Raw genomic sequence first — 21,911 nt, forward strand, 5'->3', positions numbered from 1 at the left:
GATGACATTCAAGTCTATGTTAGGCCCTGAAGGGTCTATCAAGAACATACAAATTCTCCAGATCCATATCGTGTATGAGCCGATAATTAAAGTTCCACGGACGATTACTCATGTCATGTGTGATTTTTTCCTATATGTCAATTAAAGTGCTCCTTTGAGCTAAACAATGCCCTTAACTAACGAATCCCATAAAAATTTATGATGTGTTCTCTCTCATAGTTTAATGTTTTGGAACGTCACGCTATGTCCAAAAGCCAGGGTGCCGAGCAGTGGTCACACAACACCGGTCTCGCGACTCACAACAAGTCGCGTACGTGTAACTCTGAGAGTTGTCAAACACAGACTACAGAGGCGGTATGAAGGTCACAGATCCTCCCATTTACTGCACATCGATGGAAAACACTACAAGGCTCATTTATGTCGTCCTCCTCTTCTCTGTTGTTTCATCTGGTTTTGACACTGAGGACAGAACCATTTTCCCTTTGGAGCGTCTGTAAGTCCAACACATCCGTAATGGAACCACTCGATCGGGCACTGGAAGCAAACAAGGCAAAACAGGTGTGAACGAATCAGTAAAGAGAGACCATAATTCAATCTGTTGTAGCCTTAAAGTCACCGGAAGGGACGTACTCCCTTTAATGGCCCACGGCACACAGGGAGGCTCCACCCAAAAAGGGGTACCACTTTCAGGCTTCAGGTATATAAAAGGGTGGGGATTTCACCAGTTGAAGTTTATGAAAAGGGAGGGAAATCTGTCCAAAAAAATCTCGAAAAGAGCTAACACAAGGATATGGCTTTGAAAAAGTCGACAAAATTCAGTTTCCTGGTTTTGTGATTTATCAGAGAGATTCACAATTACCGCAAACGGCAAACGTCAGACTCAAGTTGAGAATTTCTCAGAATAGAAAATAAGCAGATAAAAACGGTCCCGAACGATTCCTATGGTTAAAACTGTCATAAAACAACTTATTTTTGTGTAGAAGCAATAAAGAGTAAACGGAAAATAAGGGGGAAACTTGGTCACGTGGTACAAATTCACGTCCACAGTTTGGCGTAAACGTGAATCTTAATCTCTCTCCCAATGCGTTAAAGACGTAAAAGGATGCAAAGTTCTAAAATAGGTATGTAAAAGGGGTACCATTTGTAATTAGTATAATTACATTGATGATTATCGAAAATAGGGCGCTATGATTGGCTAGGAGCTTCGCTTCATCCCGCTATAATCACCGCGCGGTGATTATAACGTTGAAGGCTAGAAGTTTTCAAAATGGCAGGCAGATTTGTTGATGTTGCGGAGTCGAAAATTGATCAATAATTTTATTTTCTCGAATAATCATCACTGTAAGTATACTAAAACAGTTAGTCGCCTCAGGCGACGTGAACATCGGCGAATAGTCCGATATTCACGTCGCCTTCGGCGACTAATTGTTAAATAAAAAGTATACGAAAGGGGTACCTCTTCTGTCAAAGGGTAAGAGGTTAGACGATATACGAAGGTACAGATATGTTTCGTTTAACCGCTAACGACAGGTACATGTAGATATTTGCAAGAGCAACAATCGTCTGTAGTCTTAGTCGTAGTCTTACTATTATCACTATATTTCTAAGATTCTATTTTCTCAGAGTGACTGTATTACACTGCAGTAATCTTGTACAGTACTTACTTCTGGATTATCACATCCGACCATTTCGCCGTATGAAACCTACCGAAAAGAAATAAATATTAAAAATACAGGTTAAGGGTTAAGAGTCGCAAGGAAAGTGTATAAAGAGAAATAAAGCACCGAGACGGAAGGAAAAGAAAGGAAATAACCACTTAATAACCCTTTTAAATTCGTTTAGAATATTCCACTATGTTTGACCAGGACTTTCCCCAAAAGAACTAGTGTAAACATTCTGGAATGAACTAGCCTGCTCCACCGTAGCATGAGAAAACAGTCGACATTTCGAGTCTTCGAGACGCTACCACTGGCCTCCACGCGAAATGAGGTCTGAGGAACGAGCGCAGAAATTCCATGCTGATGACGTGTCACTGCCCTGATCTGGGTAGTGACACGTCATCAGTATAGAATTTCTGCAGTCGTTTCCAGGGTGCAAAGAAAGTCAGTTTTACGACCTGTCATTCGGGCAAGCTGTAGCTAGCATGTACTAGCACACAAGTCATTTCAACTAGCCCCAAAACCCTTTTTGATTAGCAGGATTGATAACAATCCTTCTGTAATTTGAATTTTCCCAAAAACAACACTTGCCCGTCGGGCAAGTTAAGAACAAAAATCACTAGCCCCGATGGCAAAATCCACTAGCCCTGGGCCATCGGACACTACTTTTTTGCACGTTGCGTTTCTCAGACGTCATTTCGTAGGGTAACCAGTCGTGGCGTATCGAGGACTCAAATGTCGGCTGTTTCTTCAGGTTAATGCAAAAGACGAAATTAAAGCTCTTGTTAAGTTCACTTGCGTACCAGCGCCGAACTCCTCTTTCTGCGTAACCAGCTGTGTACCAGGATTTGAGCAAGCGCCATGATTGGCCTGTCAAAAAGCCATTGTTCGATTGGCCAATTAGGTTGAAAGGAAATTCGTTGAGTTCGTTGGAGGTCCAGAGCCAGGGGAGGAACAAAAATATTCAGAAAGGGGTTGCCGGGACACTAGCAAGCAATATAGACGCGTTTTATTTTACTGAGAATTCTTTAAAAATTAAAAGAAGATATCACAGAAAAAGGGTGGCCCCACCGCTAAATCTGTCAAAGAGAACAAGGATCTCGGCGCTGCTTCTCAGCTGTTACTATGCGGGCATAGCTCATACATAAATATTTGGGAAAAAAAATCAAGGACTTTTCAAGGACTAAAATCATTTTTTCACGACTTCTTTTCCCCAATGAAGTAAAGACCTTTATAATGCGTAGATAGAGGGGGGTTCGCTTATTGCAATACCTGCCTTCATTAAGGCACGGTTCCTAGGCTACTTCAAATAACGGAAAATGAACTATGCCGGGAAGACCGAAATTATAAGAAAACACTTCCATGATCACCAAACAAAATTGTGTATTGCTGTCCCTTCAATCATTCTTTTGCGCAAACCATTTTTTTTCATTTATAACGAAGGTTATTTTTATTCAAGGAGCTTTCAAGGACTTTTCAAGGATATCCCGCAATTTTTCAATTTTCAAAGACTTTTTCAAGGACATGATGCTTTTTCAATGACTTTTCAAGGCCCTTGCGAGCCATGCTGGGGTTAGATTACGTCTCTGAGGCAGGCTAGGAATAAACAAGTCTTCTGTCATTTGACTGACCTGATTGCAGAGGCAATAACGCGGTTCGTTTGGATCGTAGACCCAGTCAGGCACGGCAGCAGCAGCCACTGCAGCTTCCTGTTCAGCGACCTGAGCTGACGCTACAGCTGTCACCTGCTGTGCGGCGCTCTTACTTCTGCAACAAGGAAAAGAAACAAAAAGGAGTGACATGTGTGGCCTCAGTAACAGATAATTTTTAAGGCGGGGACTCCCAAAACAAGCAGATGGGGATGTTTTTCGTCTTATTTAGGGTGTAAATAGCCAGTAGTCGGGTGGGGAGTACCGAGGGCGCATCGAGACACCCAAGGCTGGAGACTGAGCCTAGCCCAGTAGTAGAGAGCATTAAATTCTAAGACGAGGACGACCACGGAAACGAGATTTTTCCAATACCAATAAGCGCGCGTGCGAGAACCAGCGTCACTTTGGTGGGAAAACGTGATACTCACCGTGCGTCATTCTACTACATGCTTAACGAGAATGTCATAGTGGCGAAAACAAGTTATTAAATGTCAGAAATTTTATAATATTGCAATCGGGAAAGGGGTTAACCTCCTTCAATAGAAATAAGTGTACTAACTTTTGTGGTGAAAAAAGTACAATGACGCAAGGGAAGCAAGGGTGGCGAAGTGGTTAGAGTGCTCGCCTCCCACCAATGTGGCCCGGGTTCAAATCCCGGCGTCGACGCCATATGTGGTTTGAGTTTCTTGTTGTTTCTCTCCTTTGCCCCGAGAGGTTTTTCCCCGGGTACTACGGTTTTCCCCTCTCCTCAAAAACCAACATGTCCAAATTCCAATTCGACCAGGAATCACCCCTTTCAAATGTAAGTTACAGGTACCCCCCCCCCCCCCCGACCCCACTAAAAATGTGCACTCAGCATGACAATAACATGTACTCACTTCTTTTTTTGTTTCGTTGACGTTGGTGCCACATTAACGGAAGCACGGACATCACTAGGTGTTACTGGGATGCTGACTGAGCTCACACTGGATGACTGTGAGTCGTAAGGCATTCCCAAGTTACTACTTGCTGGAAGGCCATTTAATCCACTTGATTGATTGCCTAAGTTGCCTATTGAACTCCCTATAGTCAGGGGAAATTTAATGGATTAATTAGCATACACTATGTATTTATGTGCTGTTACACTAAGCATTGGAGACCTTTAGATTCTAAGACGAGTACGACTACGAGTACGAGATTTTCACAGTGTTAAGTAGTGTACGCGCGTGAACCAGCGTCATTTTGGCGGGAAAACGTGGTAGCCGTCGTCACTCTACTACGAGTTTTAGCGAAAATGTCGAAGTCGCGGAAACAAGTTATCAACTGTTAGAGGTTTTATCATTTTGCGATCGGGATGGGGTGTAACCTCCTTCACTAAAGGTTACAGTGCTAACTTTTCTAGTGAAAAATGTTAAAATGAAGCTTTCCGGGGAGTGTATATTTTGAGAAGACGCGAAAAAACTTGAAGTCAAATCTCGTACTCGTAGTCGTCCTCGTCCTTGAATCTAAAGGTCTCTAATTGTTACAGTTTCATAAGCAAGAAAAAAAAAGAAGAAGACTATAGAATTGAATTCTGTTAACAATGGTCTCACTGATGGCAACTAATGCAAGTGACAGCTGTTTTCGACAAACAACTCTCACAGGAACGCGACAAGGATACTTTACTCATTTGGGGGAAGGAAGGAAGGGGTTAGAGTTAGAGTTAGGGTACTGTGTGGGGGGTTAAGTGAGAAAAGTGGAAATTCACGCGCAAGCGGAACGCGAACGGAAACGCAAAGGCGCGGAAAAGAGGAGTCCCTCTCGCCTCGCGGCTTTGTCACTCGCTCGCACGTTCTTTCGCGGCTGGCTTCGCTAGCCTCTCAAAATGAAGCGCTTGCTTGCGGGCTATAAGAGACATCACTGTTTACAAACATTGTTTTTGTTATTCAAATATGTCACAATGGAAACAAAAGAATCTTTTGGTGACAAGAACCAATGTGCTTGACTAACCCTTCCACTGCCAGAGTGTTGGATAGAGTTTTGTAAGGTCACTCTAACTTTTGAGTCTGTGGATGAAATCCTATGATGTGATCATTCAAATGAAAGCTCTCTGCCTGTACTTTCACATGATGCTATTTGTTTGTCAAAATTTTAGAAAATGAAATTTGGAAATTTGCTCGAAAATTGCCTTTGGCCACATTTGGCAGTGAAAGGGTTAAAGGTTCAACAGGAAAGGAGTTTTGCTTAGCAAAAACTGCATCCCATTATGTTAAGCACACAGTTTAGGTAAAAGACAAGATCTAATGTTGTCCTCACCCAGTGCCACGGCATATGGTGCCTTCAAGGTTCCACTGCCTCTCCTTCCAGGTTGCATTGGTAGAGTAGCTATCGCTGCCTGTGCTGCAGCTACGGCGACTGCAGTTGACCCGGCGCCAACTTCACCTATAAACAAGGCAAACATCCATCATTATGCATCAAACTTGAAGTAGAATGAGAAGCTTTTTCTACAGCAGGTGTTGGCCGCGTGGCCTGCTCCACGGACAGAACTTAACTTCTGGTTACGCACATCTGCGTAACAGCGTCGAAATCCTTGTTCTGGGTCCCCATCTGAGCACCATGCCATGATTGGCCTGTTAAAAAAGCCGAGAAATTCGAAACGTATTTCCGGTAATTTGTTAAATCCCTTGGGGGCCCAGAACAATCTGGTTTTCCCTCATCACACTGGATATTAGAGTGTGAGCATTTGTTTATTGATAAACCAATACATGTAATAGAGCCTGCTATATCAAGGAAATTAAGATGGAAATTAAGATCTGCTCTAAGCAAATCAGCCGTTTAAAAAAACAAATGGCGCAAAACAGCGAGAAGCACACAGCTATTGGGCCTGGGTTCGAAATTGTATCTTTTTAGCAACATGCAGCACATGCTTAACAAAGTTCTTACTCGATTCATACAGATTCTGAAGAAAATGAAACAAAGGCTTTTCTGACATGGTGCCATATTTTTGACTTGTGCGTGAAATAATCTCAGCCAAAGCTAAACATTCTAAGAAAAAAGTGTCAAAATTTAATGTTGTTCGAAAACAAAAGAGGAATTTGGGGCTGATGTCAGAATACAAGGAATATCTATCTGTTTAAGCTGCATGTAAAAAAGTCATCATAAATTCAAGAAAAGAGACCATTTTAATACTTGAAGTAAACTCAACTGCAACTTACCCACTGTATAAGACATTCCAGCAGGGGACGGTGATTGCGGTATGACTGACTTCGGTGATGGCGACATTTGATTGTAAGCCCCAAATGAGCCATATGAGTAGTCTCGCATCCCAGGAATGGAGAGGTGATCACCATTTACCAGATCGCCAGACATTCCATCAAGTTTTCTCTCTGAAATAATTCAGAGATAGACCATAGCATAATTGTGGGATTGTTTGTGAATGACAATGCAATGATCCATTCATGTTTTTCACAAAACCAAAAGCAAAATTTTGAGATAGTTTTGAAGTTTAAAAGTGACACAGCAGTCTTGACCTGTACCTTTTGCTTTCTCTTCTTCCCTCTCCTTTCACTTTTCTTGACCTTCCCCACCCCCTTTTCTTTTCTTTCTGGGAATTTACAATGCTTCGTTTTTTGGTGGGAAAAGTTTTTGGGAAAAGTTTTTGGGAAAACTTTTAGGATCATAGGATTAGATAGGGGGAAGTGCCGAGGGATCATAGACCAAGATTCATGGGAATTTTCAGGACAACTTTAAATTTTTTTAGCCTTTTTCTCTGGCCTCCTTGACTGAATCAAACTCATTCTGGCATGGTTTAAACGATTTCTTTCCCTTCCACAAGTTACATGACAAAGTTGTCCTTGAACATTAGAGACTGGTGATACCACAAGAGACACAAGGGACTTGAACCTGCTCCAGCAGCTACAGGGTGAAAAGAAAGCCACTGGCACAGCTTTTCCTTTGGGCAAGCTGTAGCTTGAGTGTACTAACCCAAGAGTCATTTTAACTAGCCCACAAAAAAATTTAACAAGAAGGTCTGATTGCAGTTTGCCCATCGGGTAAGTTAAAAACAGAATCCACTGGCCCAATGGCAAAATCCAGGGCTATTGGACACAACTTTCTTTCCATGCAGAGCTATGGTTGGTTCAGCGGCATGAGCCTTGATGTAGGGGCAAATATATTGACAAATGTCAGTATTTTTTTTTAACTTTTATCTGTGGCATTTCAGTTGCCAATCAAAGTCAAGACAAACTTACTTTGGCCTAACTGTAATGATCCATGTATGTGATTATTTCTTGCAGGTGAAGGGGGATTCACAGGTTCATCCAGTCTTAAGGATCCTGTGGAAAGTAAGGCAAACGTATTTAACCCTTTAATTCCGAAAAGTGACCAAAGAGAAAAACTGACACAAAAGAGTCAAATTTTGTTGTTAGAAATCCACGGTAAATGATTGTATAATGCAAAAGTTCTGCCAAAGAGCTTTCATTTGAATGGTAACAACATAAGATTTTGTCCACAGACTAGAAAGTTAACAACTGCCCTTTAATAATCTTACGATAACACAATCTACAAGTCTAATAGACAAAAATAATGACACTTTTAGTTACACTGCTCCAGTTGAGATCATCGTTTTCGAAACGACATGGACCTGAAGAATTTTGAGAGATTGAGGAGGCAGTAATAAGATGTTCTGGTACTTAGGCTTCTCAAACACCATGACTTACTTTGTTCCAAGATTTCAGTTATGCCAGCATTATCGGCCTCCAGTTCCATTTTAAACTTTGCCAGTTCTTGATCTAGTTTTCTCAAATGTCTGTCCACCTGAAGAGTTGAAAACATGACGTATTTACTACATTGTATTAAGGTACAGTAGCTATATGGAGGATATTACAACTTACTGTACAACTGTGAAAGGTTTGAACCCAGGAGTCTATTGTTAGTCAATTTAACTAACAATAGACGACTGTTTAACTGTGACAATAGACGGATCGAAACGCACCAAATACTAATTATAAGTCTTCATAGCCAGTAACATCACGGCTTAACTGACAGACGACCAATAATATCACGACGTAATTGACGAATCAAATCAATAACCAGAGTATAATGCCATTAACTGACGTGATACAACTCACTTTGACTCTGAAGATGACTACCGCACAGGTTGTCGAAACGTCAGTCACTGTCAACAACAACAGTCCTATTCAGGACTGCGTTCACCCAGACGATCAAACTCAACCTACTTTTACTGTACATTGCTGTGCAAAGTTACTGGAATTCTCAGACTTCGAGACTCTCGAAAAATGTTTCACAAGTGAGCCCAGCAAATGAGTGAGATATTTTTCAACAAAAGAAGAGAATTCAAATTCTGTATCTCTAAGCAGCCATGTGATACAAAAGTAATTTCTTTTTATTATATAAACACCAATAAAACACCCAACCATTTCACTACAACATTCTTTTTTTTGGCTGCAAAAGCAATGATTTGTTACATGTCTGTAGCCATTGCAAAGAAGATCTTAATGCGGGTGAAGATTAACATGTTATTGTTTTAGCATGAAAGTTTGCCTGGTCTTTCATTGGTGGTTATATAATAAATCTATGGTTACACAGTAATAGCAATATATTGTACAATGATACCTTTATGAACATGAAAATTGGCACCTTGGTTTATCATTTCTAATATTTTAATTCATTTAAAAGTCAAACTTACCAAATCATACACCTGTGTGGCTATGCTAACTTTTTCATCAGCATCCTCAATAGCCTTTTGATACTCCTGCAAGGAAAGGTTGGCAGAGTCCATCATAGTGCATTGTACATATGTGAATTTTTCAATAAGTTTACTGTCGAGTTATCCCTTATAAAATTGAAATTGCAATTTGTTACCCCCCCCCCCCCCCCCATACATTTCCTGTAGAAGTGGTGATGAGAATTTATTCAAGTATGGTTCTTATTAAGTGCTACTTTGAAGTTTGAGTCATCCACTCTCGGGAAAAGAGTAAAGTTAGGGAGTATAAGCATCAAATTGCCTACAGCATTAATAGCTGCCTTCTTTTATATCCAGGCTGCCATTCTAATTTAAAACATTATCAGAACCCTCAGTGTCTATTAAATCGATCTTGTGTGATCATGTTCTTAATTCTTGTATAAATGTAACTTCTTTTTTAGACAAAGCATTGCTAATGCAAGGAGAACATTGATGTTGATCACCGTTAATGCTTAAAGATCATTCTTCACTCTCATCTACAACCGCAGTTCAAAAATGAATTAAAGGGTTAAGTAAGCAAAAAGCTGGCGGAAACACTCCAACTTTAGAATAATACATAGTTATCATTTGCATTTGAATGTACATATAGTCTAAACACAAAAAAGATTCAGATCAGTCTAAATGTTACATAAAAGCCTTAAAAAAATTACTGTCCTTGGGTTTCTAATTCTCTTGATTGTAAGCTGCCGAGAACAACAACAATAACAACAGCAGCAGCAGCAACTTACATCTCTAATTTGTTTGTACTGTTGTTCCTTCCACTCTGGCTTGGCTTTGCGGCAATTCATGAAAAACTGTTTCACTCTAATATCGAGATCATCTATCCTATCTGAAAGCAAAAAACTTTATGATATAAACTTCAGCAATGTTGGTGCCTGATCAATGTATATTTATTACTGTAAGTCGTGATATAACCATCCTCACACCATGTCAAAGAAACAGAAGTTGCCAATGAAGCTAGCAAACTCTTGTATAGTGAGCGTTAGCTACTACATGTACTCTCCCTAGCCTGCAAATAAACCTGTCTCTCCTTGCACCTCACTGCTCATGACCAGATTTTACATTATCATCTATTCAATTTCTGTCACTGAGGCACAAATATCTGTCCTGTGAAACATCCCTAGTAGCGGGGAGTGAGGAAAGAGGGCTGCATTCACAGGCTACTACTCTTACATGGTTAAAACTAATGTTGAAAGCAATTTCCCCTGCCTGACTCTATCATTACAACAAAGTCACCTGTATGAACAGTCAATGAACAGTCAACTATTTTAGGTTACATTTTGTAGCAAACAAAATAATATCGCTAAAGATGATAAATTTAATATTTGACATTTTATGCACGCAATTCAAGCTACATTTTATGTTGAGATTAGCACTTTTAAAGTTTTCTAATAAATAAAGCTATTAAAATAATTTACTTTGAACTTGAAGATCCATCTCTCTCATATCCGTAAATCTGTCCCTCAGCTCAACAGGGAGCTGTTCAATCACTAAAAAAATAAGAAGTGAAAATTAATTAAAAATTTCTTGATTTTAAGGGATTGCTTAGAACTAATTGTACTACTAGAACTAGTATCCTAGCCTTTGAGTGAATGTGAGTGAGGTTAAGGTTCACCGTGTTTTGATACAAACCTCTTTCCTTTTCTTATGAAAATTGTGTTTAAAAAATATTCTAGATAGCATAAAAACAAAATCAAATACATAATAAAGGAGGAATGACTGTATCAAAACAAGGTCAACCTTGGCTTTGTTTTCACCTGTAACCATAATGGGCTGCTCGATAAATTTGCGCATGTCACTTACATGACCTTGTTTACATTTTTGATTTCCCGCGCGCTTTCAAGATCACCATGCCAACAACTTTAAGTTTTCAGGAGGTACGACATGCTCAATTTGCAACAAAATCGAACGTGATATGACAAAAAGAAGCAACGACTAAGATTATATATATTAATGTCTCAATATTACCTCTGAAATTTACAATAATAGCTTAATTGAATTTCAATAAATCACTGAAAGTTTAACAACTAAATTCAAAGCGTACGTTGGACTAAAAGGAGTATACTAAAAATAAATCATCCTATATATGAACTAAAAGAATCTTACACTCAACGTAATCTTCTAAATAGAGCATCGTGCTTCTACAAAAGGGCAAATTTCAAATTATTTCTGATTTCCGCTTTGAATTCTTTAAAATGGCGTCCATTTCGGACTCTCGAATTACTTTTACAGCGCATGCCCACAACATAAGCTGCTGACCTAATCTACTCGCGGTCGCTTTTGATTCGAGGGACTTTCGTAATTTTCCAACACGATATTTTTTCTTCCTCCCAGTTTATATTTCAAGAATCTGCAACCATGACTGCTTTATTGAGGGTATGTTCAAGAGAAGTATATCGCGCATCTTGTAGAAGAGATGGTCAACTTCCTTTTGCATGTGTGGTTGGCAAAGTCTTGACACCTCGTGGTTTTGCTACAGACGCAAAGGTGGGCTCGATGAAGTTTAATGCATCAAAAAAATAAATAAATAAAAATAATCAGGAGCAGTGCATCTCGCGGCTGGTAACTTATATCTTAAATTTAAATGGCATTGTGTAGGATCAGGACTTGGTCCCATTCTAAGAGACTGAGTCAACTGAAGGCATTTTCGCCTATCTTTCCTAAGCGCGCGATTTTTTAATTTATTCGTGAGATATACAGAGAACAATTTCAAAAAATTGTGGAGCTTTAGATCAGCCAACGTTAGTGCTCCTAACCGTAGAAACATGCCACTAAGTTTGCTTTGAAGGCGACTCCTGGTCATCTTTTTTAGCGGCGTGACCTGACGTGACATTTGTTGTGTCACGCATGCAGAGTTAGGTTTTATGCAAAATGACCTTACCCTGAGAAAACAGAAAACAGCCGGTATTTTACGATGCCACTGCTGGCTTTGTGTAATGAAGTCCAAGAACGAACACGGAAATTATCATTTCTCCTGATGACATGTTACTACCTATAATCGAACGGGAAAGTGCTTCTAATTGGTTGAAAATTATTTTGGCCAGTCAGAGGCACCACCCAGATCTGAGTGGTGATGGATCATCAGCGTGGATTTTCTCTGCTCTCTTCTTTACATTGTTGCTTTTTCTTATCAGGAAAATCTGAAAAAGACACCATTATATGATTTCCACTTAGAGCTGGGAGGCAAGATGGTTCCTTTCTGTGGCTGGTCTATGCCTGTGCAATATAAAGATGGTGTGTTATCTTCCCATCTGCACACCCGACAACAAGCATCTCTTTTTGACGTTTCACACATGTTGCAATTCAAGGTGCATGGAGATGACAGGATTAAATTTTTAGAAAGCTTAGTGGTTGCTGATATTCAAGGACTTGCAGAAAACACAGGAACACTGTCTCTGTTTACTACAGAAAGTGGTGGAATTATTGATGACTTAATAATTAACAAGACATCAGAGTATTTATATGTTGTGTCTAATGCAGGATGTGCTGACAAAGACCTTAAACATATGCAGGTACAGGATGATTTTCTATACAATTAAGACTGTGGTCCACACAAGCAGAGACACCGAACTCTCTCTCTCTCTTTTGCATTACCATCCCCCCGGATATCATCTGACCATCGGGCCTTGTCACTGCTGCGTCTACTCATAGTTAACCCTTTAAGCCCCAAAATCCACATACAAATTCTCCAGACTGATCTCCATACATTTCTTTTAAGAATAGTTAAGAGAATTTGGTTTAAGATCAAAGCATTCTCCCATTAGTAATTAATTAAGTAATTTTCATAACCTTTACTTTTTGATGATCTACTGATGTTCTTGGGAGAAAATTGATGTTGGTTACTCTTGGGACCTAAAGGGTTAAAGTGAAATTCTGATGGCCCCAGGCAAATGAGTGGAGAACCTCTCAGGGGACCCTCTATGATTTTTTTCTCAGAGGGAGTGGTGGTGAAGATTTTTTTTTTGGGGGGGGGGTGGTAAAGGAAGGGGTTGGGGTTACACCTAATATTGTAATAACATTGTCATAGAAAAAAAACAAAAAGCAAAAAAGCCAAATAGGAATAAATTAGCCATGTGATTTACATTTGCATATTTTAATTCAGTATTTAACAATTATTTAAGAATTCATTGACAATATAGCAAGAGATAATTCTGTAATTCCGCGCTGTAAGATAGACAGGCGCCATAGTCATTTTAGAGCCAACATTCTCCATCAAAAGAAGTCGCACAATTCGAGAAAGAAAAAGGTAAATTGACGCGAGCAATTTTATCTCTCAGTTGTCGCACGTTTAGTTGCCAATCTATTATGTCCTGACAAACGAAGCTTGGTTTGTGGCTCAGGTGAGGAACTGGCGGAGGACCCCCTCACCCTCTCCACAATGAAAAGTCCTGCCTACGCTCCTGATTTGTTGCTTGAAAATTGTGATCAGATGGTGTTGTGCACTGCAAACCATACGTAGACTGCCTTTTCTATTTAGCACTAATCTAAAACACGCGTTGAGTTCCTGGAATTTACCGCAGGCTATATTTATTGAAAAAAAAGGGAGCCATTATTTCTTTGGTAGTTATCCGATGTGCTTTGTAATTCGAGCACGTTTGAAATTCGCTAGATGATTCAGCCTTGAATTGCATGAGAATGACAGTAAGAAACTGATGCAAATGATTTCTCTCATATTACGTGATTAATATTCACGATCAGCTATAAGCGTGTGTGTTGTGAATGTTGCAAGCTATGATAATTACATGCTAATTAATTCCTATTTAAATTTTTGCTTTTTCCTTTTTGCTTTTTTCTGTGACAACCTTATTGCAATTAGGTATATGTGCTTTTTAGACTTGGCATGGAGCTGTGAGCCATCTCTCGTGGCTACCCTACTCCTATGTATGTTACAGGTCAAAATTACATATTTCAGGTAATAATAACAGTAATAATAATAATTATACTACTACCTGATAAATTTCTGCAATTGGATTGGCTTAGAGCAGTGGTATTTCCGCTTAATTTGAAATACCCACATGTGAAAATTACAAACCTTTTGTGGGTAGTAGTATAAACAAATAATAGTATGACTTGTTCATGATATTTGGCATAAATACCACTTGTGATATTTCAAAATTGTCACAAATTTTACTTGCCTAACAACTCGTGAAATTACATGTAACAATTTCGAAATATCACTCATGGTATTTATTGCAAATATCACCACAAATCATGCTATTGGCTATACTAATCATCATCATCATCATCATCATCTAGGTACAATGATTAATGATTAAATAATTAATGATAATAATTAATACACATAATTATAGTAAAATATGATAAGTAATATATAAATATTTAAATAAATGTTAATATTAGGTAATTAATAAATAATTATAAATTTAATGATTAATAATAATTATTATAATAATTTAGGAAGATAAAATTTTTTTAACCTAGGTCGATTCTATAAAACTTCCTTTGTCTCCTAGCCCAAGAGGTTGGGGGGAGTAGAAGTGAGATAGATGCTAACAGGCTATCCTACTTCACAAAAAGTCCACACAGGGTACATGTACATGTACATACAATTGAGCAATTTCCCATAATAGTACCCCAATCTAGACTAAAACCCTTTAGTGGTACATGTATGTACCCTTTGCAGTCACACATTCCCACAGGGTTTTTGAGAGTACCACCCAACACTAAGACCGCTCTCAGTCTTTTGATTTGAAGACCTCTGCAAAGTTGCACTGTAATGGGCTTTGCATTCATCTGTTTTATCTGATCATTGTGATTGTTAGGAGCGACTGAATGCTGTCAGTGGAGAATTAGATGTTGCATTGGAAATTATTGAGGATAAAGCCCTTATAGCTCTACAAGGTAGAGAAAGTTTGACTTATTTAAGTGTGGTATTAAAGGAGAACAAATATTGTACACAGTTTTACATTTTGTTAAGTAATTTAATTAGTTTCATCTCCCAGTCTTAACACCGTTTGTCAAGATACATGTATACACTTTACACACACTCTTCAGCAGAAAGTTGATGTCTGATTAATACATGACAGTCACGTAAGTTTTAGCAAGGCCATTATTTTTGTTGCCTCAAATTGCCCTGAAATTGCCTCTAGTAGGCACATGCAAATTTTCGCTCCTTTCCTTCTTTGCATCAAAAATTGTGCAACCAATTGGCTGTCTAAACAGGCGTTTAAAGGGGCTGTGTCACAGCAGTCCAGTTCATTTTGTTTAATTTGCCAATTACTTGCCCTCATTCGCTATGGAACTTAAAGTAAGCAAAGAAATTACAGGTAAATGACAAAATCAGAGATCTTAGACAAACAAAATAATATGTCCCCTGAGCATTATTTTTGAAGTTGCAAGGAGCAGGGATCAACTTTGAAAAACTGTTAGGCTGAACAGTTTTCAAAACCCTAATTTCAATCCATTTCAATCTTCAGTTTTGCCCATCTGTGGCATCTGTTGTTTCTGTTATGTTATTTTAACCTTCCTTTAAAGTTTTAAGCGGTTATTTTTATGTTTCTCTTAATTTAACACTCATCCTAATTGGGCTGAATTTCGTGACACAACTCCTTTAAAGCAGTCTAAAACTTGAAGACAAAGACTAATAGAGTAGTAGCATCAGAATCAACCCAACTTTATCATGAATTGGTTTCCAGGTCCTAAAGCTGCCGCCGTTCTTCAAAGTGGTGTTACAGGAGATCTTAGTAAAATGTTTTTCATGCACACTGGTGTAATGGATGTCTTTGGAATCAAGGATGTGCGAGTTACACGTTGTGGTTACACTGGAGAAGATGGCTTTGAGGTAAATTAATATGTTCCTGTTCATGTACCTATAATATCATTATTAAACTTATTATCAAGTGTTATTATTATTATTTATTATTTCTTTATTTATTTGCTAAGAACAGTTCGACCTCCTGTAATCAGCCACTCAAATAAGATGATTTAACACAGGAAAAAATAACGGATTCCCATTTTTGGATATTTTTGGGTATTTAAAGAATACCCATAAAAATCCCAAATTTGGCAAAGTGAGACAAGTCCCAACCAGGGAATTCCCAACCAAGTTCCCCAATTGGGACTTGTCTCACTCTTCCAAATTTAGGATTTTTGTGGTATTCTTTAAATATGCTAAAATATCCAAAAATGGGAATCGGTTATTTTTTCCTGTGTAATTTAGTGGTCAATTTTGGGAGGTGGTTATACTTACAAGAATTAAACAACAGGAGTCTCTTTCAAGTAGAGGTCCCAAGACATCTAATATGTTCCTAATATGATACTTCATGGCAAAGAAAATAATAGAATTTATTGTAGCAACTTCTAAGTAACAATTTGGGTAGTACCCAGACCCTCATATCCCAACGTTTGACATAATAACACTCAGTCACTATTATGCCTTCATTCAATGTCGTCACAAGAGCTAGGCATGTTTATACTCCCACAAAAGATTTCTTCATAACCATCTAGTATTGATCAAATTTGGAAGACATTTGGGATATCCAGTAATTAAAATGACATCAATAATGCAGGCTATATCACCACAAAAAGGGAAAGCAACTGAGAAGCCCTCAGGATGAAGTTCTGTTAGTTCAGTCAGTTGTTTTGGGAGAGTTGGAGAAAATGGCAGAAAATTTTACATGTTTACAAAAAATAAATAGGAGAACTTCAAAACAATATGTACTAGTCAAGACTGAATTTACTGAGAAACAGACAAGTGAAAACGGGAACCTTATATCACTTGGAATGTTCATCTTTTAAAGTATGAATAAATTATTTGAATGAATAATAAAACAATTATGAATCTGAAAAATTATTTATATATGTATATCGACTCGGAGGGTGTTAATTGACTTTTCCAACGGTTTTGTTTTCCCATTTTAGACTTTGTGGGATCTCTAAGGAATTTTCCCTTTGTTAGTTACTAACATATAATATATTATGCATTCATAAACACAGGAAGAGGGTGAAATTACAAACAGAAACTTTCCAAAAGAGTAACATTTTTTGGTTTGAAAAGGAGAAACAAACATACAATTCAAGGTGAAAATAGACTTCTTCGCAGCCATTCTTTGTGTCTTCACACAACACTCCTCCCCACAAGAGGAGAAAGAGCGTTGTGTGACAACGCAAAGATCAGCTGTGAGCAGTTTAAGGTGAAAGGGTCTAATAAACGTGTGGTGTTGTTTTCATGAACAGCTCTCAGTGGACCAGCACAGAGCTGTTGATTTGGCAAAAGCATTCCTAGAAAGCAAAGAGGCTGAAGTGAAACCAGCGGGACTGGGGCCAAGAGACAGTCTGCGACTTGAGGCTGGGCTTTGTCTCTATGGTAACGACATTGATGAAAACACCACCCCTGCTGAGGCAGTGCTTGTGTGGACGATAGGTATGCAATGAAGCCTGTAAGGACAAGCCTATAGATAATGGCAATAGAACTGATCAAGTGAAGTCCAATTCGGTCTGTAATCATGTGAGTGATTTATTATATTACAGACCGAGCGAATTGGTCAACATGAAGTTTTGTTACCAACCAATCATAACTTTAATAAAATTTGTGGTCATTTAAGCCTTTTTTTCTTAGAAAAACACAAAATCATCCAAGGTTTTAATTTCCTGTTACAGTAAATAGGAAAAACTCCTACTGTCCTCCTATCACTGTCGTATTAAATTCAGATCTGGGCCACTGATAGCCAATCAGATTAGAGAAGTTTGCTTTAGTTATGATTAAGGGAACAAAATAAATGAAAGTCATTCGTTGTGTTGTTGTTATTGAATGATTAATGGTCTTTATTATATAAACACCAGTGAAATACCAGGTGAGCTTTTGCGCGAAAACTTGGTATCTTTCATATGTGAAAATAGCATGTTATCTTCACATGTGAAAATATTGAAATTATTGGCTACATAATAAATCGTGCCTGTCACACCAAAAAACTGTTAAAGTGAAATGGTTTGGTAGTTCATTGGTGTTCATATAATAAATAGAATATTACATGGCCGCTTGGAGATACGAAATTTCTCTTCTCGTGTTGAAAAACTACAAATGTATTTCACTCGTTCGCTGGGCTCACTCGTGAAATATTTTTCAACACTCGAAGAGAAATTTCCTATCTCCGCACAGCCATGTAATATCCTCTCATGGTATTATGTATTATTTTTTTATTATTCATTTATTTATTATCGTTTGTTTATTTATTTTACTTTATTTTTTTTTTATGTTTTTGCATAAAGGGAAAAGACGCCGTGCCCAAGCTGATTTTCCAGGAGCAGAAATTATCCTCAGACAGATTAAAGAGAAAGCTAAAAAGAAAAGAGTTGGATTAGTATCAAAGGGACCGCCAGCTCGAGGTAAATAGGGCGTATCGTGACGCTTGCCATCTACCACCTAAAAAGGAGCCTGTTCGGTCCGCATGAGTGCTTTGCTGTGTTTTACAGATCATAGGTTAGCTATAGGTTCGAATCGTGTGAAGGGCTCAATATTGATTTTTTTTTTATATATTTTTGTCTTGCGCTATTGACATGACGACTTAGTTCAGGGGCACCCAACGGCAATTTTCGGGAAAATATCTGTTCGGAAGACGATTTGAGATCTAGAATTTTCGGAGCATTTGTTGTAAAATTTCTTTCTTGTCTGCCTCTCCTAGGATTTTCGAACATCGACAAAATGGTATAATTACCCATTTTTAACGGATTTTGACCCTAAAAAAGGCCACCTAGAATTTTCGGGAGCCTTTTCCTGGCTGAAGTTTTCGAGAAGGTAAGTTTTTATCCCTATAATTTTCGGATCACTAGACTTTCAGCTAGGAAATCCGAACAGATGAAAAGTTTTTAGAGGATAAAAATATGCCTATATCTACCGTTTGAATACTAAACTACGTTCAACAATGCTATGTTAAGTGGTTTTGAATTATATCCTCGTTGGGTGCCCCTGTTAGTTGTTTCAAAACAGAGAAACTTAAGTGCAGCGTCGGTTAGAGATAGGAGTAATCAACAAGAATTGGGCTAATAAACTCAGTTAATAAACTCAATATCCCGCCCCATAGAGATTCAAAAGCTTATTTTTTAAGTTCTAAACCTTCGTCAGGAGTGAATCTTGGCAAAAGACTGATCACACGCTCGTACTGAAGTTATCGACTGAGTTGACAAAACTTTTTTCTTACAATCAAGTATTATGATTCTTTGAAGGTGGCGCGCCCATTCTGGATCAAGCTGGCAATAAAGTTGGTGAGTCTTTCAGACTAGCGATATGTAAGAGTTTGTTCGGTGTGTTAGTTAGTTTGTTATATATTACAGTTAACAAGGCTTGGTTGCGGGCAGGGAGCCCCTACAGATATCAGCGGTATGGGTCACCCGGTAAATAGCTTGAGAAAACGGCCGACATTTCTTGATGCCTCCACTGGTTTCCCCGCGAAATGACGTCGAAGGAACGGGCGCAGATTCCATACTGATGACGTGTCGCTACTCAATTCAGGGTAGTGCTTGTGATTGGTCGCACCATAAGAGAAATTTGTTTCAAGCAATCAAAAGTACTACTCAGATCTAGGTCGTGACGCGTCAGCGGTATGGAATTTCTGCGCTGGTTTTTCAGACGTCATTTCGCAGGGAAACCAGTGGCAGCGTCCCAAAATGTCGGCTGCTTCCTCAGGCTACCCGGTAAAATGAAAGCTTCCCCGTTCCAAGGTTCGCACGCACCTTGAAATTCCTTGAATTTTACACCTTGAAAGTCCTTGAAAATTGCAGTCAGTGCTGGAAAGTCCTTGAATTTCAATGCTAACTTTATTATAGTTTAAGTAGAATTCCAAAGGAAAAGAAGCAAACACAGAAAGACCTTGGGATAAAATACAGATTTAGCCTGGGCTAAAAGCGAAGCTATTTATAGTTTGTTCAAACAAAATATCAAATATTGTATAGTAATGCTAAGCGGCGAAGGCATGCAACGCCGAGAAAGGTGAAAAACAACAATAGGTCTAATTAGCAAAAAAGCAACTTTGCTCGTGCAGCACACTTTTTTTGTACATTTCTTTTCCGTTGTTTTGCACGACTACAACGTGAAACTTCCAGAAACTTCTTAGTTACACGTGTTATGGAGGAAATGTCGTACGTGTTCTCGTTCACGTTTTTTCACTGCCGCTCATTTTCACCCTGCATTATTGGTGGCCGCCAGCATTTCTCATTTTATCACCGCCGCTACAATGTTTTTTTTTAATCTCCGTCGCCCTTTTTCTCGTTGAGCTTCGCTGGCCTGCCGCCCACGTTCTCCTTTTCTCTGTCTTTCTCTTGCTCTATATTCCAAATCTGTGAACATGACAATTTATCTAACCGTAATACTTTAGACAACACGGATACAGAAAAAGTTTCCGCTTTCCGTTTTCGTCTTTATTGACTCTTTTGTTGTCTTTGCTTTACAAGACGCGGGTGGCTATGCGATTTCCCGCCAAAATAACCTCGAGTTGCATTTGGGTTGCCATACCTGTTGATTGAGTTATTTTACATTGGTATGCCTGTGGTGCGGACGGACGGTCTCTCGGTCGGTCGGTCGGTCGGTGTACGGTCACGTGATTACCAAATTTTCTCGGATGGGTAGATTACTTCATTTTCTTACCCATGGTGCTCCGCTGGTGCGCTTTACGCGCTGGAGCTCCGCTAAAATTACTCATGTTGTGGAAGAACTAAAAAAGACAGACTCGAGGTTCTTTTTTTGCCCTTAATGGAGTCCTTGAAAGATGGGAAATGTGTCCATGAAAGTCCTTGAAGAGTCCTTGAATTTTTTGTTCAAAAAAGGGTACGAACTCTGCCGTTCTTTACTTTCTTTATTTCACAGGTCACGTGACAAGCGGAGGTCCATCACCGAGCCTCAAACAGAACATTGCGATGGCGTATGTGCCAACGGAATTCTCCAAACCAGGAACAAGTCTTCAGTTGGAAGTGTACAAGAAGAAGATCGACGCTCAAGTCGTAAAGATGCCTTTTCTTCCGACAAACTATTTCTTTGGCAAATGAAGAATTTCAAAACGGGTTTAGAAAATATTGATAGTTAGGAGTGATCAATATTTTAATGCAGATCCCAAATTCACAAATAAAAATCGATTTCCATGGACCGCTTTTAACCGCAGATCCACCCATTAGTTAGCCTGCGAACGTATTTCCGGTCATCGCTTCTTTTTTAAGCTTTGGTCCAATTTTGCTGGAAGCACTTATTGATCATTCGAACACTTTTCTAGCTAATGCTAGATGTTGCTCGGTTCAATATGATTAACCAACATCATTCAGGATTAATGCGTGGCTTCGAAAGATACTTTGATCTTTCAACAAAAAATTCTCTGATCAACTAGTTCTTAAAAAATGTAGTGGTGATCAATCTGGAAAATTTGTATGCGGATAATAGGGCTTAAAAGGTTATGAATGGGAAGTGTTTGTCGATTTTTCATATATGTATCACTGACGTTTGAAGAGAAAATATTGAATTAATATCGAAACCACGATAAAATACCGACGATAATTACATGCTATACACCCAATGCAAAAATGGCTGCCAGATTAATATTCTTTTGTCTGAATTTAAATAAGCCTAACTAGCCTCGTTCTCCAGTACAAAATTCAAAAGAATACCTTATCTCAAGCTAGACTATGGGCTAATTTTAATTTAAACAAAAGAATATTAATCTGGCAGCCATTTTTGCATTGGGTGTATACGAGTACTACGGTAAATTAAACTCTATTTATTTTATATCGTTTGTCATTACCGGGTAACCTGTGCGCGCTTAATTACCCAGAAGGAGTCGCGTGTACTGCACTAATAGGTGGTGCCTTGGACTACGCGGCAGGCCTTTAAGAGGGGAGGGGAAGGAGGAAGTAAGGCGCACGTTAAAGCGATGGGTACAACTT

General features: G+C 38.8%; 2 protein-coding genes across 2 annotated transcripts; one reads left to right on the forward strand and one right to left on the reverse strand.

Moving 5' to 3' along the window:
- Positions 1-393: 393 nt before the first annotated feature.
- On the reverse strand, positions 394-11,255 carry LOC140922915 (inhibitor of growth protein 3-like). The gene is made up of 12 exons (XM_073372962.1): positions 11,136-11,255; positions 10,448-10,519; positions 9,758-9,858; positions 8,973-9,038; positions 7,984-8,080; positions 7,516-7,599; positions 6,481-6,651; positions 5,582-5,707; positions 4,186-4,369; positions 3,290-3,425; positions 1,665-1,703; positions 394-534 (listed from the first exon to the last, which is right to left on the reverse strand). Exons 1-12 carry the CDS (start codon positions 11,161-11,163, stop codon positions 412-414), a joined length of 1,227 nt encoding a protein of 408 aa, XP_073229063.1. The 5' UTR covers positions 11,164-11,255; the 3' UTR covers positions 394-411.
- Positions 11,256-11,294: 39 nt separating this feature from the next.
- LOC140922914 (aminomethyltransferase, mitochondrial-like) lies at positions 11,295-21,570 on the forward strand. The gene is made up of 8 exons (XM_073372961.1): positions 11,295-11,516; positions 12,164-12,541; positions 14,813-14,891; positions 15,686-15,831; positions 17,226-17,412; positions 18,258-18,374; positions 19,212-19,250; positions 20,848-21,570. Exons 1-8 carry the CDS (start codon positions 11,388-11,390, stop codon positions 21,024-21,026), a joined length of 1,254 nt encoding a protein of 417 aa, XP_073229062.1. The 5' UTR covers positions 11,295-11,387; the 3' UTR covers positions 21,027-21,570.
- Positions 21,571-21,911: the final 341 nt, after the last annotated feature.

Source organism: Porites lutea, chromosome 13, assembly GCF_958299795.1.
Source record: "Porites lutea chromosome 13, jaPorLute2.1, whole genome shotgun sequence".
Lineage (NCBI taxonomy): Eukaryota > Metazoa > Cnidaria > Anthozoa > Scleractinia > Poritidae > Porites > Porites lutea.

Excerpts from the sequence above, each read along its gene's own strand:
- LOC140922915 (XM_073372962.1), bottom strand. The coding sequence starts at position 11,163 with ATGCTCTATTTAGAAGATTACGTTGAGT. Across the intron at positions 9,039-9,757 it reads AGTACAAACAAATTAGAGAT|GAGTATCAAAAGGCTATTGA; the intron begins GTAAGTTGCTGC and ends CTTTCCTTGCAG. Across the intron at positions 3,426-4,185 it reads TCAACGAAACAAAAAAAGAA|AAGTAAGAGCGCCGCACAGC; the intron begins GTGAGTACATGT and ends TCCTTGTTGCAG.
- LOC140922914 (XM_073372961.1), top strand. The coding sequence starts at position 11,388 with ATGACTGCTTTATTGAGGGTATGTTCAAGAGAAGTATATCGCGCATCT. Across the intron at positions 15,832-17,225 it reads CTGGAGAAGATGGCTTTGAG|CTCTCAGTGGACCAGCACAG; the intron begins GTAAATTAATAT and ends TTTCATGAACAG. Across the intron at positions 19,251-20,847 it reads TCAAGCTGGCAATAAAGTTG|GTCACGTGACAAGCGGAGGT; the intron begins GTGAGTCTTTCA and ends TTTATTTCACAG.